General features: G+C 49.2%; 1 protein-coding gene across 16 annotated transcripts in view; it reads left to right on the top strand.

Moving 5' to 3' along the window:
• The window catches only part of ADGRL3 (adhesion G protein-coupled receptor L3), an 808,020-nt gene that overhangs the window by 569,050 nt on the left and 219,142 nt on the right, over positions 1-19,828 (top strand). For all 16 annotated transcript variants that reach the window (XM_077346366.1, XM_077346369.1, XM_077346357.1 and 13 more), the window contains exon 8: positions 18,890-19,192. In XM_077346366.1, the coding sequence (XP_077202481.1) occupies positions 18,890-19,192 (303 nt within the window). The remainder of the gene's footprint in view (positions 1-18,889; positions 19,193-19,828) is intronic.

Below are 19,828 nucleotides of genomic sequence, written 5' to 3'. Positions count from 1 at the left end.
ATTAGTGGCAGTATTAGCACCAGAGAAGGATGGTCTTGGCTGTTTTCCATTTAAAAGTGGTGTTGATTTATCAGAGTGGGACTGAGAATCCCCTTTATAGCGAACTGAAGGCCAATTCCGTCGTTCTTGCCAGATATAAAACAGCACAGACTCTTGGGAGAATAACCCCGGCGGTTTCTCCTAATTGTCAATCAGGAACGGGAGGCAGGGCTGCAGATGCCGGTTCCGGGGGTTTTATGACGGGTTTTATCATTCCTAAAAGCCCCGGCGACTGAAATATGAGGCTCCCAGCTTCATCAGGATTGCAGTGAAATGTCTGGAGTTGGGTCTCCAGTATTTCCTTGGAGGCTTACAAAGGCAGAAGATGAATCGAAGGGATATCTAATTAATCAGGGGCTCAAGCGGCTGAATCACTAAATCAAAAGGGTGGAGGAAGAGAAACTTGCAAGCAGAATGCTGCTGCTTTTTCGCCTTGGCTTGCTTGTAATGTTCTCCCCAAAACCTGGACTGGGTGAGGAAAGCTTCTCCTGCTAGACCAATCACGTGCAGTTCCCAGAAGTTCCATGTATTATTTATATGTTTGATGTAAACCGCCCTGAGCCTCCGGGGAGGGCGGTATAGAAATATAATTAATAATAATAATAATAATTATTATTATTATTCACACAAGGCAGACTCGAGGCCAGCCTCACCAATAATGCCCAAGTTCCCCTCTCCCACATTTCCATCCTCCCAAGAGAAAATTGGCAATAAGGCTACTCAAACAAGCAAACAATGCAAAGCAATAAAAACAGTCACAGTCCATTAGCTTTCCATTAACATGTATACAGCACTGGTCAGACCACACCTGGAGTTCTGTGTGCAGTTCTGGAGGCCTCACTTCAAGAAGGACGTCGATAAAATTGAAAGGGTACAGAGGAGAGCGACGAAGATGATCTGGGGCCAAGGGACCAAGCCCTATGAAGATAGGTTGAGGGACTTGGGAATGTTCAGCCTGGAGAAAAGGAGGTTGAGAGGGGACATGATAGCCCTCTTTAAGTATTTGAAAGGTTGTCACTTGGAGGAGGGCAGGATGCTGTTTCTGTTGGCTGCAGAGGAGAAGACACGCAGTAATGGATTTAAACTTCAAGTACAACGATATAGGCTAGATATCAGGAAAACGTTTTTCACAGTCAGAGTAGTTCAGCAATGGAATAGGCTGCCTAAGGAGGTGGTGAGCTCCCCCTCACGGGCAGTCTTCCAGCAAAGGTTGGATGCACACTTTTCTTGGATGCTTTAGGATGGTTAGGGCTGATCCTGCGTTAAGCAGGGGGTTGGACTAGATGGCCTGTGTGGCCCCTTCCAACTCTAGGATTCTGTGATTCTGTGATATGTCGGTAGACAGTACGTGAGGGAGTCCTGGGCACAATTAATGGATTTCTCCAAATGTTGATCTTGGTATTTATATACCATTACCATTACAAATTAGTTTACCATTAGAAATTAGAATTGCAAGATTGGACATGATAAGTGGCGAAAGAAATTTCTTTGGGTCAATAAATCAGCAAGAATTCCTACCAAATTTCTGTACAAACCGGAAGGATGAGTAGACTTGGGTATGCCAAGTATTAGATTATAGTTCCAGGCAGTAAGAATGGCCCTGGGAAGGTAAATCTTTTCTTGGATGCTTTAGGATGCTTAGGGCTGATCCTGCGTTGAGCAGGGGGTTGGACTAGATGGCCTGTGTGGCCCCTTCCAACTCTATGATTCTATGATTCCCACTGATAGATGACAACACACAGAATGGCGGGACAAAGGGTTGGGAAATTATTGGATGCCTAAGGGGTGGTACCAGGGGAAGGGAAGGCTATCAGCCAAGTGTTATGGCATAGGGTAGACATGGACACAACACATTCATAACCTTAAATCCATCATGAATTTGGCCAGATTGTCATCCCCCTCCTGAACCCAGGATTCCTCAAAGCCCGAATAATATTCAGGGGCTTCTCCATGGTCAAAAGGTTGAAAAAGGCTACTCTAGAGCAGTGGTCCCCAACCTGCGGGTCATGGCGCCAGGCCGCGGCTCCCTCTCCCCGCCCCCCCCCCCCGCAGTAAAAAACTTCCCAGGCCGCAAGCTTGCAGCCCGGGAAGCTTCTTACTGCGGGAGGGCGGGCAGAGGGAATCGGGGCCGGGCCGCGCATCGCGCATTCTGGGGTTTCTCGAAGCCTGAAGAAGGTTTCAGGGGTTCCCCAACAGTGCAAAAGTTGAGAAAGGATGCCTTAAGTAGATCTAGATTCTAGTCCAGTTGCCCAAAATGCCCAGTGCATGAGCTTTCAAGAATCAGAGCTTCCCTTGTCAGATACTCTGAAAGTCTTGTTGGTCCCTAACATGCTACTAGACTCCAATCCACCCCTTGTACTGTGGACCAGCACAGCTACTGTCCTGAAACTACCATCTTAAGCAATCAGTTATACTGCTGTGTATAGCTCGTTGCATGGAGAATCCTATTTTGTAATGTCTGTAGGACTTAAGGCAGGGGTGGCCAAACTGTGATTCTCCAGATGTCCATAGACTACAATTCCCTTGAGCCCCTGCCAGCAGCATGCTGGACTCTCCCCACAACAGGCAGCCTATGAGGTAGAGGAGGCCAAGAGAGCTCTGAGAGAGCACTGACTGGACCAAAGTCACTCAGCTGGACCAAGGTCACTCTTCCCTGGTTCTTCCAGGGTGTGTGAAAACTCTGTCCTCACCCCCTCCCTCTACACATGCTAATGGGCCCATGGGAGTGGCAGGTCCTTGGCCCAATGGGTAGCTGCCTGCCTGGAATCCCGTTTTCCCCTGCCCCTCCCCACGGGAAGCCTTATAAAGCTTCTTCTCTGACCCCTGCTGGCGTGAGGAAGTCACTGCAGCCCCACTTCCTTTCTTGCCTTTCCAAAGATGCCTTGCACTGGCCTGCATGGCGTTGTTGTGGAGCGGCTGCTGTGGCCCTCCCTGCATGGTTCCCTTGGTTCGATCTGGAGGCCTCTGTCTCCTTGGGGCGGGAGGTCTGGCCCGGGACAAATGCACAGATAAAAGAAAAAGTGGTTCAGAAGGCAGATGGGTTCAGCATGTGCTGTGCTTGTCTGCATTATGCTGATTCAGCTGTTTTCTTATATTACTCTCTTAATTGATGTGCCGGTGCGCAGAGAACATTTAATGCATGTACTGCGTGCTTGGAATGCAGGTGGCAATTAACTCTGTCTTGTCCAATCAGGGCGGGAGTAAAATTTGTAATGCAATAATGTGAGCAGGAACGGTCTAGCGCTGCAGCCTTATCCCCGTGAAATCGGGGAGATGAAATGGAATAGATTTCCCCAGCGCCGGGCGCTGAACGCCACGGGATTCCGAGAAGCACAGTTGGTCTGCGTCCCACTTTCTATCTTTCTGGCAGGAATCATAATGAAATCAAACAGGGCCTGGTTGCTTCTAATGTGATATCTTAGTCATTGTCTTGTGTATGTTTAATTCTGGACTCTTTCTGAGCTAAACAAGATGTGACGGGAAAGCCGCTCTTAGTAATTTTTCTGCTATATTCGCTTCTATCCAGTACAGCCTTTTTCAACCTTTTTACCACTGAAAAACTCCTGAAATATTCATTGGGAGTCAGATAACCCCGGAAGTGATGTCAGGAGGCCTCCCCCCTCAAAGGAACATGTCCCTTTTCTCTTTTGTATTCCTTTACACATTTGTGGACAGGATTGTTAAAACATGGGCCTTGCTCACACCTGCCACCACGGCCTGGAGTTTTGTCCTGAAGCCAAGGTAGCCCCCCTCCCACCCGCCTACCCAAAGACCCCAACCAACCACCCAGCCAATCCCGAAAGGACCCACCACGCTGGACTCCAGATGCCCCAACAGGTCAAACTCTTGAGCCTGAGACAGCAAAGGTTTGTATGGCCAGGGCCCCTCCCCTTCAACCCCCCCCCCCCGCTCCAGGCCCATCATTGGCCTTTTGGGGAGGGGGTGGGTTGACCTGCCCAGATAAGGAGAAAACCCCAGGCAAATTTTTCAAAATTAAGTCTCCCCCAAATGGGTAACCCCTCCGGGACTCTGGCATAACCCCGGTTGGGAAACGCTGATCTAGTACATCTCCATTCCTTCACTGAGCCCATGGTGTCCCTTCACATTTTACCTTCACAGCCACCCTTTGAGGTAGGTGAGGAGGAGAGAGAGGACACTTGGCCCACCCAACAAGCCTCATAGCATAATGCAGTTTTGAACCCAGTTCTTTCAGATTCTCATCCCCACTCTGACCACTGTATAACCCTTCATTTCACAATACTGGGAGGGAGGGAATGTGGTTCAGGACAGAGCCTCTGCTTGGTATGCAGAAGGTCCCAAGTTCAATCCCTGGCATCTCCAGTTTTAAAAACTAGGCTGTAGGTTAGCCTCTCTCAATGTTTTTACCACTGAGAAACCCCTGAAACCTTCTTCAGGCTTTGAGAAACCCCAGAAGTGGCATGATTGTGTAGAACAGGGGCACTCAAACTGCGGCACTCCAGATATCCATGGACTACAATTCCCTCTGAAATATTTTTCAAGCTTTGAGGAGCCCCAGAACTGGGCCGGAAGTGATGTCAGTAACACCTGAGGAAGAGAGAAAGGAGGTGGTTTGAAGCAGGGGTGGGCGTCCAGCCCTTTCCCATGCAAGAACACCACCCCCAGGTCAGTGGAAGCACCTTTATTCACAGCAATGCTGGGGACAGCTTGTGGCTGAGCCCATTAGGTTAAGGCAGGGGTAGTCAAACTGCGGCCCTCCAGATGTCCATGGACTACAATTCCCAGGAGCCCCTGCCAGCAAATGCTGGCAGGGGCTCCTGGGAATTGTAGTCCATGGACATTTGGAGGGCCGCAGTTTGACTACCCCTGGGTTAAGGCATAGGGGAAAGGCTGAGAAGCCCCTAAGGCAGGAATTCCCAGCCAGGGGTTCGTGGACCCTGGCGGTCCATGGGATTTCCAGAGGACGTCCGTGGCCCTTCCCTTCCTGCCTTAATGGAGGTGGTTGTTGTCACCATTCAGTCATGTCCAACTCTTGGCGCTCCCATGGCACAGCTGTGGACACGATCCCTTAATGGACTGGCCACAAGCTAGGCTGTGGGTGTAAAAATCAAAGGTGTGGGGAGTCAGTTGTGGCATGGTATACAGGGAGGGCAGTGGAGGGGTCCCTGCGGTCTTCTTAGCTCCTGCCCTTGTTCCCAACCTGCATGAGGTAGAACCACCGTGGTAGTAAAGGCAGGAGGAGGAAGTGGAAGGCGGGTGAAAGGTGCAGTCGGTTATGAAATTTCTGGGGACAGGGAGGTGTGACCAGGTGACATCACCTCTGGGGGTCCTCAAAGCTTGACAATTTTATTTCAGCCGCTCCTTCGTGATCAAAAGGTTGAAAAAGGCTGTCCTAGCGTGCTTTTGCAGGGTCCCTGGCCCCTAGGGAGCCCTGGTTGAGAATCCCTGCCATAAGCACTGCTCAGAGTTCTCAACCTCGGTCTTCCCCATCTCCTGTACAAGGCGATAATTCCCAGGATGGGGGAATTCTCGGAGAGTTCAGGAAGAAAGGGACCTCAGTGCAGTAAATGCCATAAAGCTCACACTCCATCACAGCCATTTTCTGCAGGACAACTTCAGTTCCGTGGGGTCTCCCATGGCAGATCTGTCTCTTGTGAATGTGACAGGGGAGTCCCTCCCAAGTGCCCCCTTGGCCTTGGTCCTGGGGCCCAAGGAGCTCAGCCACAAGAACAAACCTCTGGGGAGTGCCCTCCATTGGCCAGTGGCTTGTTGGGTGGGTTATCTTTTGTTCTCCGATGGATTAATAAAAGAATTAGCTGATAATTAAATAGGAGCCGGGGTTGCGTTTGCCTTTCTGAAAGCTTTAAAAAAAAATATCCTGGGCCTCTGTCATATAAAAGCACAAAAGACTGTGCGTCAGACACTGGGAGTGTGCCATTTCACAAACTTCTCCCCAAGGAGCTGCAGCTAATTAAACAAATGACTGCAAAATACCCACAATATCGGCCCTGTCGGCTGCCGCTCGGGGCATCTGAACTAAGCTGCAATTATCTATTCAAACAGAGTGTGCCGAAGCATCGGGGAAAGCCACTGTGCGCTTTGCAGATAAGAAAGGGACTTGGGCGTTTTTTCATTCTTCCTAGAGGAGAGTGGCCGGGGCCTTTTTAGTGTTGTTGTTGTGTGAAGTGCAGAGCAGCTTGGGAACAAGGGAGCGACGTGACCCGAATCTTGGCCAACCGGCCCCCGTGGTGCTGCCGGCACAGCGTGGCCTCTTGGCAAAACCAGCTCACGGCAGAGTAGCGACACAGTCCCAGTGACTGAAAGGACAGGAGAGCTTTGGAAACCTCCGAATGCCGCTCCAGGAAGAGACTTCGGGGGGTGGCCGCAGCCTCTCCTCAAGGGTACCTGGGTGGGTGCCGGGCTAAATGGACCACTGATGCATTCCAGCAGGATGCTTTTCCTGTTCTCGAGGGCGACTGTGACCTCAGATGGTTGGGTTGCCAACTCCAGGGCCTTTTCTACACCGGGAGCAGATGTTTCCTTGCCACAGGACTAATAAGGGCCTGGGACCGCCCCGGAAATTAGCCCCACGACTGGATGAGTGCTGCGTTGGGCCAGATTCCCGTAGTGGAAAAGGTCAGCGGGTCTGTTGCGAGGAGAGGGAGGGTAGGCGGCTGTAAGCCTCTTGGGAACTCCTTTGGGTAGTGAAAAGCAGGTTACAATAATCCAGCTCTTCTTCCTTCATCACCATCATCTTAAGATACGAAACCCACAGTCAGTAGAAGCGCATGTTACAGGGCAAATTCGGCAGAATCGCACCATTTCTGGGGCTCCTCAAAGCCTGAGGAAAGTTTCGGGGGTTTCTCAACAAAAAAAAAGTTGTGGAAGGCTACTTTAGAGGAATGTAAGGGCCGTCCACCCTCAGGCCCTCAAACGACACTCCTTCATACCCTTGGGAAGGACAGCGCAGTTGTCCCACTTGGCCGCCCCAAGAAAACACCCTCCTAATCCTCTTTGGGAAGCCACACCTGCCTGCCATCCAATCTGCATCTCTTTTATTTCAGAAGAAGGCATCATCAAAAAATAATAAAATCCCAGAAGAAAACCCTTCCCCACTCCAGTAAGGCCATGATTGGTGCCCAGCCGTAAACCGCTTCATGAAATGCCCTTCTGAGATTCATCAGATTAGGTTTTAATGCTGGAAAGGTTTTACTTTTCTGCCTTCTTCCTTCTAGGAAGGCTGTTCCAGAATTGTACTTTTATAGTGGCGAGAAAAAAACGCTCTTCTGATCTCAGCCTACATTTATTAATGGAAACTTGAACCTGCAATCTCCTTTAACTGAAGCTAACTCCCACCTCCGCTGACCCCTTTAATAATATCTGGAGAGCTCAGTCAATCAGCCGGGATTTCTTTTCTGTGAGGTTTCCTGATTCTGAAGGCCTTCTTATTGCTGCTCGGTCCGGCAGCTCTCCCAACTCTAATCTTTTCTTCTCAAACAATAGCGTCTGAAATTCAGCACAGGATTCAGAATTACTTGGGGCATCTGGGTAATGCAGTTCAGCCTTTTTTTAAAAAGTTCTGACGCTCCTTCTCCTGCTGATCTTTTCTTTTAATTTAATATTTCTACCCCCCCCCCTTTCCCCAAAAGAGTCCAGGCTGCTTCACAGCGTACAGACATTTTTAAATTCTACAAATTTAAAATGCACACGTATTAAAATTTGAATCTCAGGCTGCACGAGAGACGTTATTTCTCAGGTGGAAATGAACTAGGGGGACCAAGGCAGGGTGGTCCGCTAGAATACTGATTTTATGCTACCAGGATGGATGGTTGCTGCAACTCCAATCTCCATGTCTTTTAAATTTTGCCAGCTGACAATTGCTTCCCTAATGGATTTCCCTTGCATTTCTTTGTTGCATATCTTAAAGATTTTCCCTATGGCTGCCCCATAAGATATTTTCACTTCAAAAAGACTTCTATTTCCCAAGGATTTTTATTTTCTCACCTGGCCGACCCCCTGAGGGTCAAAGAAATTATTCCTGACCTGAAGGTTACTTGCGAGCACCTTTTGTTGTTGTTGTTATTGGTTGTGAAGTCGTGTCCGACCCATCGCAACCTCATGGACAGTTCCCCAGAGTCCATTTAAGCCCGCAACGACTGCTTCAGTGACTCCGTCCAGCCACCTCATTCTCTGTCGTCCCCTTCTTCTTTTGCCCTCAATCACTCCCAGCATTAGGCTCTTCTCCAGGGAGTCCTTCCTTCTCATGAGGTGGCCAAAGTATTTGAGTTTCATCTTCAGGATCTGGCCTTCTAAGGAGCAATCCGGGCTGATCTCCTCTAGGACTGACCGGTTTGTTCGCCTTGCAGTCCAAGGGACTCGCAAGAGTCTTCTCCAGCACCAGAGTTCAAAAGCCTCAATTCTTTGACGCTCGGCCTTCCTTATGGTCCAACTTTCGCAGCCATACATTGCAACTGGGAATACCATAGCCTTGACTAAACGTACTTTTGTTGGCAGGGTGATGTCTCTGCTTTTGAGGATGCTGCCTAGATTTGCCATAGCTTTCCTCCCCGGGAGCAAGCATCTTTTAATTTCTTTGCTGCAGTCCCCATCTGCAGTGATCTTGGAGCCCAGGAAAATAAAATCTGTCAGAGCACCTTAAGCCTTCCAGATCCCAGCTAAAGTGTTCCCTTTTTCAGAGAAGGTGTTAACTGACCACTTCACTGCTTCATTTGCATTTCTAAGGAAGAGTTGGGTCAGGCTGGGGCGCAAGTAACTCCTCCCACTCTTCTAAAAGAGAGAAAAACTTTAAGACTCCAGGCGAAGGCTTTGCACAGTCTGAGATTCCAAAGAGTGTTTCTAAACAGGCTGCAGCTTAATCTTGGTGCACATGGCGGAGCCACTGACATAGAGGAGGGTGCAGCTGCAGCGTGCAAACCGTGAGTTGACCCTGAGTAGAGCCTGATGGCAAACCGCTTCTTGGGATGGCAGTGCAGCGTGTTCCTTCCAGCAGGCCATGAGCTTCCCCAAGAGGCCGGTTTGGAGAGAAGAGAAGCCATTGTTTTAGAGTGGTTGCTCAAACTCTTGCTGGACAATCCAGTTTAATTAAGGCACCATTCCTCAAAGACCACGGCTGGCTGTTAATTGGGTCTCCTTAAGTAAGAGGCTTTTGCTACTACGGATTTCTAGCCTCCCAGTGGGTAAGGCCAACGGGCTCCAAGATGTTAGTGGTAAGAATCAGATGGTCTATGGCAGGGGTAGTCAAACTGCGCCCCTCCAGATGCCCATGGACTACAATTCCCACGAGCCCCTGCCAGCAGATGCTGGCAGGGGCTCATGGGAATTGTAGTCCATGGGCATCTGGAGGGGCGCAGTTTGACTACTCCTGGTCTATGGGAAGGCGCCTTTGCACAACTGACTGTGTGATCCATGATAATGAATCAATGGAACATGAATAAATGGGAAAAGGATCGGAGCAACACAAATAAGCAGTGCCTAAACATGTAACCAGGCAGGGCATAAACATCAACAAGGCTGATCCAGACTTCAACTGGCCCGGAATGCAACTGCACATTACGTCCTCCATTATGTCCCCCCCAAGACGTCTAAGCTCCAGCGAGCATAACTTGCTCAGGGTCCCCGGCCCTCATCAGGCCTAGATTCAAGTGGGCGGCCGTGTGGGTCTGAAGGAGCACAATAAAATCAGAGTCCAGTCAGGCACCTTGAAGACCAGTAAAGGTTTATTCAGGGCGTGAACTTTCTAGTGCGAGCACCCTTCGTCAGACTGTGATCTCATCAGGCCGGTGGTTGAGGCCAGGAAATAACATCAGAAGTCTGACTCTCCTAATTAGAGCGCCCGATATCCTGATTAACACCCCCACCGATGACCAAAGGGTGCACTAATGTGCCCCACCCCCTCCAAACCAGCCTTTCTCCACTTTGTCCTACTGTTGAGAAGCCCCTGAAACGTTATTCAGGCTTTGGAAAAACCCAGAATTGCAGAATACGGCTGAGAAGCAGAGCTGTGGACACGCCCACCTGTGGACACGCCCACCTGGGGCCCCTCCCCTTCTCACCACCTTTGGGCCCATCATTGATGATTTGGTTAGGGGGAGGGTTGAGATGACCAAATATGATCATACACCCAATCAATGTTTAACACAAATATATATTCAGGGTTTCCTCCCAGGGACGTTAAGAAGCCCCAGGGTTTCATGAAACCCTGGCTGAGAAAGCCTTCACCTGGGCTCATGGTAACTGTAGTCCATGGACATCTGGAGAGCCACAGTCTGGCCACCCCTGTGCTATACCTTTCCCAGTTCTTTCTTCTGGCAGGAGCTCATGGTTATTGTAGTCCATGGACCTCTGGAGAGCCACAGTCTGGCCACCGCTGGTCGTAGTGCCAGGTAACCAGGCGGAGGGTGCCCATGGGGTGGAGGCAGAGACCCAGGAGTCAAAAGAAAAATGAAAAAGAGACCCTAATCTACTTACCAGAAGTCTAACCATAGAGTCCCTGGCATTTCCTAGGACAGCTCTAGCCATTGTCAGAAACTCTATCGTAAGAGTAGGACTTATTTTTCTCTATTATTTTCCTCCTGGGAGTGATTTCCCCCCCCCTCCCTTTGGCCCCATTTTCTGCGCACTGATCAACTGAATGTCAGGTGAGGCAAAGGCTGCAGTTGGGTGGAGGTTTCCTGCTGGAGGGGCCAATGGGACCCCTATTCCACGGGGGTGTGGACATGACGCCCACATACTTGTATTGACTTAAGAGCCACTGGGACAAAAGGAGCAGGCAAGCCATCCTTCAGGGTTCCCCCAGAGCCCCACCAGGGCCTGTTTTTCCTTGCATCCAAATCCTTGCTTGCGTAGGTGAGACGGGAAGGCACGCATCGTCCTCCACAGATAATAGCTCATGTTGTGCCGCAGAAGGACAAACAAAGTTTCTATTACCTGTGCCCTGCCAAGAATCTAGGCAGGTGTACGGTACCAAACTTAAACATAAATGGGAGGAACAGAAAGACTCTCCCGGGTTCACAGCCTGCAGCCAAACAATTTGAGAACCCCCACCGTCTTGCCCGGCTGGAAAACACGGACAGAATCATTCAGGGTCGACGTGACAAATTCCAACATGGTGAAAACCCTGCCTGGCCAAATCATTGGGCAAAAGGATAGGGGAAAGCAGCCTTGGATCCTACCGAGTTCATAAACCGGAGCCCTCGCTGGGCCTTGAAACTGTCCAACAATAACAGGAGAAGTAATTTAAAAGTCCAGACATACCATAACAGTCGGCTGCAGCCTTGCCCAATTAGGCCTTGTGTGTTCTGCAAACCAGCCGCTTTCCTTGGCCTGTGCACCGGATTTAATTAGGTCTCTTCGCCCACTGAGGTAAAGCTGTTCTTGCCAACCGACTCTGATCTCTGCCCCCATCAAATACTCTTAAGGCCTCCACTCACGAGCCTCGGTGGGTTTCGTCTAAGTTCGGCACACCTGTGGAGAAGTTCCACATCCCCCACCCTCCGATTTGCCATCGTACCTGGGACTGGCCCAAGGTCACCCAGCAGGCCTCCTGTGTCCCACAGGGGCTTACAAATTGTAAGTTACAATTGCCTTGCCTTTCTGTCTCCACAACAGGCACCCTGTGAGGTAGCTGAGGGTGACTGGCCCAAGGTCACCCAGCTGGCTGCACGTGGAGGAGTGAGGAGTTTCCTCTACTGATTCACTAAAAGGCGGAAAAGCCTCTTGAGGTCTAGTGGAGAGAAATGGCAGAGGCCAACCCTGTGGTACCTCAAGCATCTGCGTCCTGTGAGAAAACAAACAGAGCTATGCCTCTGAGGGGGGGAAACCCTGCCCAGAGCTCTGAAAACAAGATTTAAAATATGGTAACAACCAGGAAGCATGGAAGCAACTCTCTTGTCTTAATCGCGCATCTGAGGCCCAGCGGAGTCGAACGCCCGCCTCCCCGCCTCCTCCTCGCTCATCCATGTGCCGGTGTCGTGTTGTGGTATGCCGCGCTCTCGAGTACAACAGGATAACGCCGTCATTTTTAAGCATCGCTATGGAGTGTGCCTCGAAAGCATGAATCCTTGAAAATTGAAAAACATAATCTGTGCTTTTGAAAGCCATCCAATTTCTTTTTATTCCCAGCCTCTGAGCCATTTCAGAAATGGAAAGGTAACCACCCAGCCATTCCCGTGTTTAGGTTATTATATATTTAAGGGATTCGGAGGCCATTTAGCAGTGTGCCATGCCCCCCCCCCCATTTCTTTGAGTAAAACTGGATCAAATTCTCAGTACACAAATTGATAACTGCGTCTTAATTGTACTCCAAGGAGTAGTCTGAGCGTTTATTAACACCGTTGAGAGGGGTGTGCGTATAGTTTGCGTGTGTCTATGTCTGTGCATAAACAGCTCCGAAGGCACTTTGGAAATAATTTCTGTCCTCGGCTGCGGCTGAAGGTAGGTTAGGGATAAGGTAAATCTTGCATTCCGTAGTAGACTTGTTCATGTGTCACGGTGGACACGCATCTGTTCTCATTAGAAGAAGAGGAGTTGGTTTGTATGCCCTGCTTTTCACTGCCCAAAGGAGTCTCAAATCAGTTTACATTCACAACAGACCCCTTGTGAGGGAGGAGAGGCTGAGAGAGCCCTGATATGACTGAAGAAGAAGAAGAAGAAGAGTTGGCTCTTAGATGCCACATTTCTCTCCCCGAAGGAGTCTCAGCGCGGCTTACAATCTTCCCTTCCTCTCCCCACAAGAGACCAAGAGACACCCTGTGAGGGAGGTGAAGCCGGGAGAGCCCTGATATAACTAAAGAAGAAGAAGAAGAAGAAGAAGAAGAAGAAGAAGAAGAAGAAGAAGAAGAAGAAGAAGAAGAAGAAGAAGAAGAAAAGTTGGTTCTTAAATGCCGCTTTTGTCTACCTGAAGGAATCTCAAAGCAGCTGACAATGGCCTTCCCTTCCTCTCCCCACAACAGACACCCTGTGAGGTGGCAGAAGCTGAGAGAGGTTTTAAGAAGACGGCTCCATGAGACCAGCTCTATCAGGGCTGTGCTGAGCTCAAAATCACCCAGCTGGCTGCATATGGAGGAGCAGGGCATCTTAACCACTACACCACAGTAATTAAACCCAGGACTAGATAAATGCAGGGACTAAACCACACGTTCAGTCATATGTACATCGCATGTAACATGAGCGTTGCTCCTATATAAAGAAAAACAAAGCGCATCCTGCACACAGAGTGTGCATGCATTCCCTGCGACTTGTGAACTGGGCTTCCATGACTCCTCCAAGACCTCCATGCTGTGTTTCCCCCTCTTCTGGTATAGCTGGTTGAAATTCTAAATTTCATTTCAGAATTGCTTTCTAAATAGGCTTTTGGTTCCCTCTTTAAACACTTACAGATAACTAGCGTGCACGGGTTCAGTTGTTGAGCAAAAAGGAATCTTGATTTGATTGTGCAGTGGGATCTGGATGGATTTTCCCGTGAGGCATGATCATTGTGCATATATTCCGCTGTGCCTCAGCGATTTGTATGGGGGGAATGCAGCAAAAATGGGCACAGGTGCGGTCATCAGATTAAAGCGAATGCAGGGTGCTCACACCTGGGGGCAGAACCCATTTAAGAAGCTGTCGTAGTAGTGCTCGATAGAAATGGAGGGCTGAGTCTTCTTAATATTCTTGCACTTGTCAACGCTAGCTTTTGTTGTGTTTCGCACTCTGTGCTGGCAGGCAGCTGAGTCTGAACTCTCTCCCCTCATGTAATCTCTCTTAGCTGAGCAGAACACAAACATGGATGTGCTTCCGTCTCCCCGTCAAAGGTTCATCCCTTCAGAAGCGATACGCTGGTGATGGATTGGGCCCGCGTTTTGAGGTGCTAATTGCGTAGTGCTGGGTCTACTGTCATCGCCCTGACATTCACTGTCATCTTGGCGAGGGTGGCGTACCCCGAGAGAGAGCTCTGCCTTCAAAACACAAGTGGTATCTGTGGTCTTTCCCCCTGATTTTTGCAGAGGGATCCATCTTAGGTTTTATCACCTGGCTGGCAAGAGATCCTGCAGGCATCACTTCTTTGGGAGATTCGTGGTGCGTCTCTGAAAGAAGACTTGGTGTCTGTCTCTTGAATCAGCTCCCTAGACCTGAGCAGGCAGGGAATTGGGGTGCTGCAGGAATCCCTAAAGCCATTGGCTGGGAGATTTTGTGAGAACTGAGACTGTTTTTAGCATTGTTGTTCCCTTATTCCTCAGCTCAGTAACTCAGACTATACTGGCTATACTTCCAGTTTTGTGTAGATTAATGAGGAACAGCAGAGTATAGGGTTGCCTCCTAGGTATTCCAGTCACCGGGTAGAACCTGGAAATCCCCTGGAATGATAGCTCATCTCCCCTGGAGAAAATGGCTGCTTTGAAAGGTGGACACCATGGCACTATATTCTGCTCAGATCCTGCCCCAGATCCTGCCCATTCCTAGCTCCACCCCCAAAGGCTACAACCTGATTCCCCTGGAGAAAATGCCTGCTTTGGAGGGTGGACTCCGTAGCATTATACTCCAACTAGGTGCCAAGCCTGTGGCATTCAGGAATGCAACAGGTGCTAAATTGGGGGTGGGGGTTGAAGAACTCTGTGTACAGCCTTCCCCTTCCCCCAGGACCTGGAAAGGCTGCAGGCAGCTGTTAGGGAACTCCCCGGAAGGGGCAGCTCTCACCCAGCAAGGATCTGCACCCTCTGAGCCTCAGAGGGAAGTGGAAGGGGGAGGGGGTGGTCTCCGAATGTAAGATGTGACTTCTTCGGGTAGTAAAAAGTTCGACCTCTTCAAGACATTTAGCCAAAGTCTCCAGATATTTCCCATCCCAGAGCCTTATGTCCAACATCCAGCTACAGAGTTCAGGTCCCCTGGAGAAAAGGACTGCTCTGGAAGGTGGGCTGTAGGACTTTGTAGCCTTGCAGAGACCCCCTCCACTCCTCTCCTCCCCGGCTGCATTGGCTTAGTGCACACCCAGTCCTGTGGAAAGCTTTCAAGGGACTAGGCAAACATCAATTTTACGCTGCCTTCCTCTGTGTTCCCAGTTCCAATGGCTGCCTTTTGTTGATCAGGGCCCAGCCACAAAACAGCTTTGCAAACATTGTTGAAGTAGAAGCATTTGTTTTGGTTGCCAAGGAGGCTGCAGGGAAGAAGCAGATTGCCTGGCCATTGGATGGCACACCATCCTTTGGAACAGAGCACAAGAACCAGAGAAGGATACTTTCCCTTTCTTTGGCCAGAATCCTCACTAAAGCTTTCCTTCCTTCCTTCCTTTTCCTTCCTTCCTTCCTTCCTTCCTTCCTTCCTTCCTTCCTCTATCCTGGACACTATTCCTTCCTTCCTTCCTTCCTTCCTCCCTCCCTCCCTCCCTCCCTCCCTCCCTCCCTTCCTTCCTTCCTTCCTTCCTTCCTTCCTTCCTTCCTTCCTTCTCTTGCTTTCTTTTTTCCTTCTTCCCTCTCTCCCTCCATCCCTCTTTAAAACCTTGTTCACTGTGAACCTCGTATCTTTTCTCCACCGGAGGGGGTTGATGATTCGGGGCCTGGTTGTTTGTCTTTGAAAATGAATTCAGCAGAAATGATGGCTTATGTGTTTATCCTGTTATAGGGAGAAATTGTATTTTCTCAGTGAATTGCAGCGATCCACTGGGGATCCTGGAAATGCCTCTTGGCGTTTCCACTCATGCTGTGCCTTGGCCTAACTACACACACTTGCCTTACTTTGCTGATGTGTATGGTTTGTAAGTCAGAAGGAACAGAGATTAAACTTGTTCCTTCCTGGTAGGTAAGAAAGAGGAGGATTCTCCGGCGGCCTTCTGAATTTAACAGGACCAGCTCTGTGACCGGGCTGCCACTTCTGGGTTGAGAAATACCGGGAGGTTTTTGAGGTGAGGCCTGTGGAAGGCAGGATTTTCAAAGGGAAGGTAAATGCCACAGAGTCCACTTCCCAAAGTGCTGAAGTTATCTCTGTCTCGGAGATCTCCAGACACCACCTGGAGGTTGGCAGCCCTACTCTTCAAGCGTTGTAAATACCAGGGTTTTTCTTAATGCAACATGAACAACATTTTGGGCCATTCTGCACCTGATAAATATAATGCCTTATGCAGACACCATATTTCTGGTGTTTTGCAGAATGTCGCCAACATCCAGCGTCCAAGCAGCAAACTGGTAGCTACATCCTCCATTTTAAAGTGCTAGCTGGGGAATCACATGAAGTAGATTCCCCAACCTAAAAAGCATGAGCTACAGGAGAGCAACTAGCAAGCCAAATGCTAAAAGAAGCGCTATCTCCGCCTCCAGTTCCCACCCTTGCACCTGCCTCCCTCTCCTTTCTCGCAGGGATGTTTTTTTTTATTATAAAGCAAACTGCCTGGAGCAACGAATAGGCACTAAATCATATAGGCGAAGCCAAAAAAAAATCCCCCAGTTAAAACACAAAGCATGCCTCTCTAAAGTTCCCCCCCCCCCCAAAAAAACAATCAGGAATGAGATTAATTTCTAAAAGATTCAAGGCTCATGATTCCATAAGGGGTGGCATTATAAAAAAAGTGCTATGCATCTATGTTTAGATGCATAGGCATTTCATTGGAGAAGTTTTAGTTTAAAAAGAAAAATTAGCTCCCATTACGGGCCCTTTAAAACAGTGGTCCCCAACCTTTTTATCGCCGGGGACCACTCAACGCCAGGGACCACTCAATGCCTTTTACTGAGGCCCGGTGGTGGGGGGTAGTTTACTCCTCTACTCTCAACCACTGCCCTAATGCTCTCTGATCGCTATGATAATGTCCCTTCAAAATAAGATACAGACACGCCACAACAATGAACATAAGGAATATTTTATTTTCATGGAAATTTTAACTCATGACAATGACAAGTCAATAGGAACCCTGAGCTTGTTTCTCTGCAACGAGATAGTCCCATCTGGGAGTGATGGGAGACAATGACACCCGAAGTGTGTTGTAAAGGGCCAGGGGGGATGAAGTAAAGGGCCGGGGGGGGAGAAGGCGTCCTTCGGGGCCCACCTCCAATTAGTCGAAGGACCACATGTGGTCCGCAGCCCACAGGTTGGGGATCGCTACTTTAAAACATGGAGAAGGGGGATTGGCTGCCTGGCTTGATTGACAGGTGGAGAGTCACGTGTAAAGCACGTTGTTGTCTTCCACCATTTCAAGCAGGCACCATTTCAAGCATTTCAAGAAGTTCGAGAAGGCGGCAGAGGAAAGCGAGAGAGTCAGAAAGTGAGGAATTGCCGGATGCCTATTATTTTTTAGTGTTGCGCCATTTTGCTGGCGTAACGCTATTTTTTTCAATGTGCGGAACTGCCCTTTATTTAGCTATCCTTCAAGGTCCAAAATGTTTTCTGTAGAAATGACACCACCACCACCACCCTACATCTGTTTCTAGAAATCTTTTATTTCGACCCTATTTATAAGCTGTTTCTGGAGCCAAACATGATAAAAATGAGCACTCCAAACATAAAATGGTGATGATAAAGTTAGGATGATAAAAAACCCCACTATCCCCTGATGTACCACTGTCTTTCCTAGGATTTAAGAGTTTGCATTTGACCTGGTGGATGAATTTGTATTCTGTACTATCGAATGTCAAGTAAGTTTGCTCAGGTTGGCATTTAATCATAGTTTGAGCCAGAGTGAAAAACCATTTATATGTAAATGATTCAGATGCCTTGTTCTTTTCTAACAACCAATTAGATTGGTTTTAAATCATATAAATGAGTAAGTGAAATTTAAAGCACATGCAGTTAGTGTGATCATGTATCTCGGGGTCTTCATAAAATTGATTTCTGAATTATGCTTGAAGCTAGTACTTTACAAAAAATGAATCTAATCTTACCTACTATCCTGCATGGGTTTTGTCTGTCGTAATATAAAGGAACAGGCTTGTGGTCTTATGGGGTTGTTGGAGGTCTCTCACAGAGGGGTTACGGAGGGGGAAAACCCTCCCGGGGACATGAGTCCAAAAGGGAGAGCAAATGTGCATACATTACCGGTGGTGGACTCTAACCCCAAACACAAACCAAAACCACTGCAAGTGGGAGGGGGTGGCTCAGTGTCATAGTATCTCTTCGGCACGTAGAAGGTCACAAGTAGGGTTGGGTGCTTCAGGGTCCGAAGCGGCCGTTCGCACCTGAAGCAGCCAGCGCCATGGCGTGAATGGCCACTTCAGATGCCAAAGGGCCACCCCTAGTCACAGGTTCTGTTCCCAGCCTATCCGATTAAAATGACCAGGTGGGAAGTGATGTGAAAGGCCAGCGACCCCAGAGAGCCACTGACTGTCTGAGTAGACAATCCTGACTTTGATGGATGAACCGTCCGACTTAGTATGTGGCCACAGTTGAGCCACCTCTGCACTGGAGGTTGTCCTTACCCTTGAGGAGCACCTACTGACTTTTCCCCTCTAGGTTACCTTTCATAATGCAGTCATGGGGCTGAGTTTTTGCAAAGGAACAGGTGCAAGATCAGGGCTGCGGGCTGGGTGTGGTGTGGTTTCCCAACAAAATTCTTGTACCTTCCAAGAATGAGCAGGTGCATTGTCATGATGGGGGGGGGGGAATTCTCAACCCAGGTTTCTTGGTCTCTTCCTCTCCAATGCAGTTCCCATTTTTTTCTGAAGGCCCCTCGAACGAGACACGTTTATTGTCTGCAGGCATCCACTGATCACAGATACATTGTTTGGAATAAGCCTGTGCATGTGGGAACTAGATCCCTAGTAATCCTTTTTGACTTAACCTCATACGTGTTATAAAATACAAGAATATACATGTTGGAGTTCTGCTAACTGGTTCGTCTCTAGACTTTTTTGAAATGTAATCTAATTTAATTTTTACTTTCCACTGGTAGCGTCCACCTCCGGAGCCACGGGGCTGGGGGGCATGACCACGAGCACAACTCCCCGTATCGTCGCCAGCAGCACACTGCGCACCACCACAGCGTCAGCTTTGGGTAGAAGGAACAGAAGTACGAGCACGCCTTCCCCGGCGGTGGATGCTCCCAACGAACTGACCACTCACCTGGCGCCCGCCTCTTCCCAGCTGCCTGCGATCGGAGCAGAGAGCTGTGAGACCGTGGAGGCTCGCGAGATTGTGTGGTTTAAGACCCGCCAAGGACAGGTGGCCAAGCAGCCGTGCCCCAGAGGGACTGTAGGTGAGGCCTTAAATGGATCCGCCGTTTCTTGCCCCGTGCAGGAATTGTTTCATTTCACGAGCGGGTTACTCTTGCTGAATTCTTTGCACCTATGCCTGGGGAAAGCACTGTCAGGGATATGCACGGAGGAATACCCACAAACTTAAAAGTGGCCAAAATAATCATAGCATGCAACCAGGAGGAACAAGATCTCTCCGTTTCCTCCTTGATTAAGTGCTGGAGGCTCCTAGAGGGATGTTGAGATTCAAACATGATTATGACTCAGCTCAGTTATTATCTTCAAGTTCAGGAAGATCAAGTGACCAGTAATCAGGCCACGGAAGAGCTGCAGTGCTGTTTTTATGATGATTTAGAAGTCTGCACTTCGCTTCCCTTGATTTCATGATGAACGAAAAAGGGCCAGACGTGAAGCGTTTGTGTCCTGCAGACAGCAACAGCTGTCAGTTCACCTCCACTTTCCGAATCCCAATGTCAAGGGGCAACAGGAGGGGAAGGCCTCGGCCTCTAAGCCCCGTTTGCTGGTCCTGCAGAGGACCTTCTTGGCCACCGTGTGAAAGAGGATGCTGGGCTAGAGGGACCTTTCCTGGGCTGATCCAAGAGGGCTCTTCTGGATAGAGGCCATATGCCAGATTTCTT

Source organism: Paroedura picta, chromosome 7 (assembly GCF_049243985.1).
Source record: "Paroedura picta isolate Pp20150507F chromosome 7, Ppicta_v3.0, whole genome shotgun sequence".
Classification (NCBI taxonomy): Eukaryota; Metazoa; Chordata; class Lepidosauria; order Squamata; family Gekkonidae; genus Paroedura; species Paroedura picta.
Note: the sequence above shows the minus strand (reverse complement) of the source record. Positions and strands in the feature narration are given on the sequence as shown.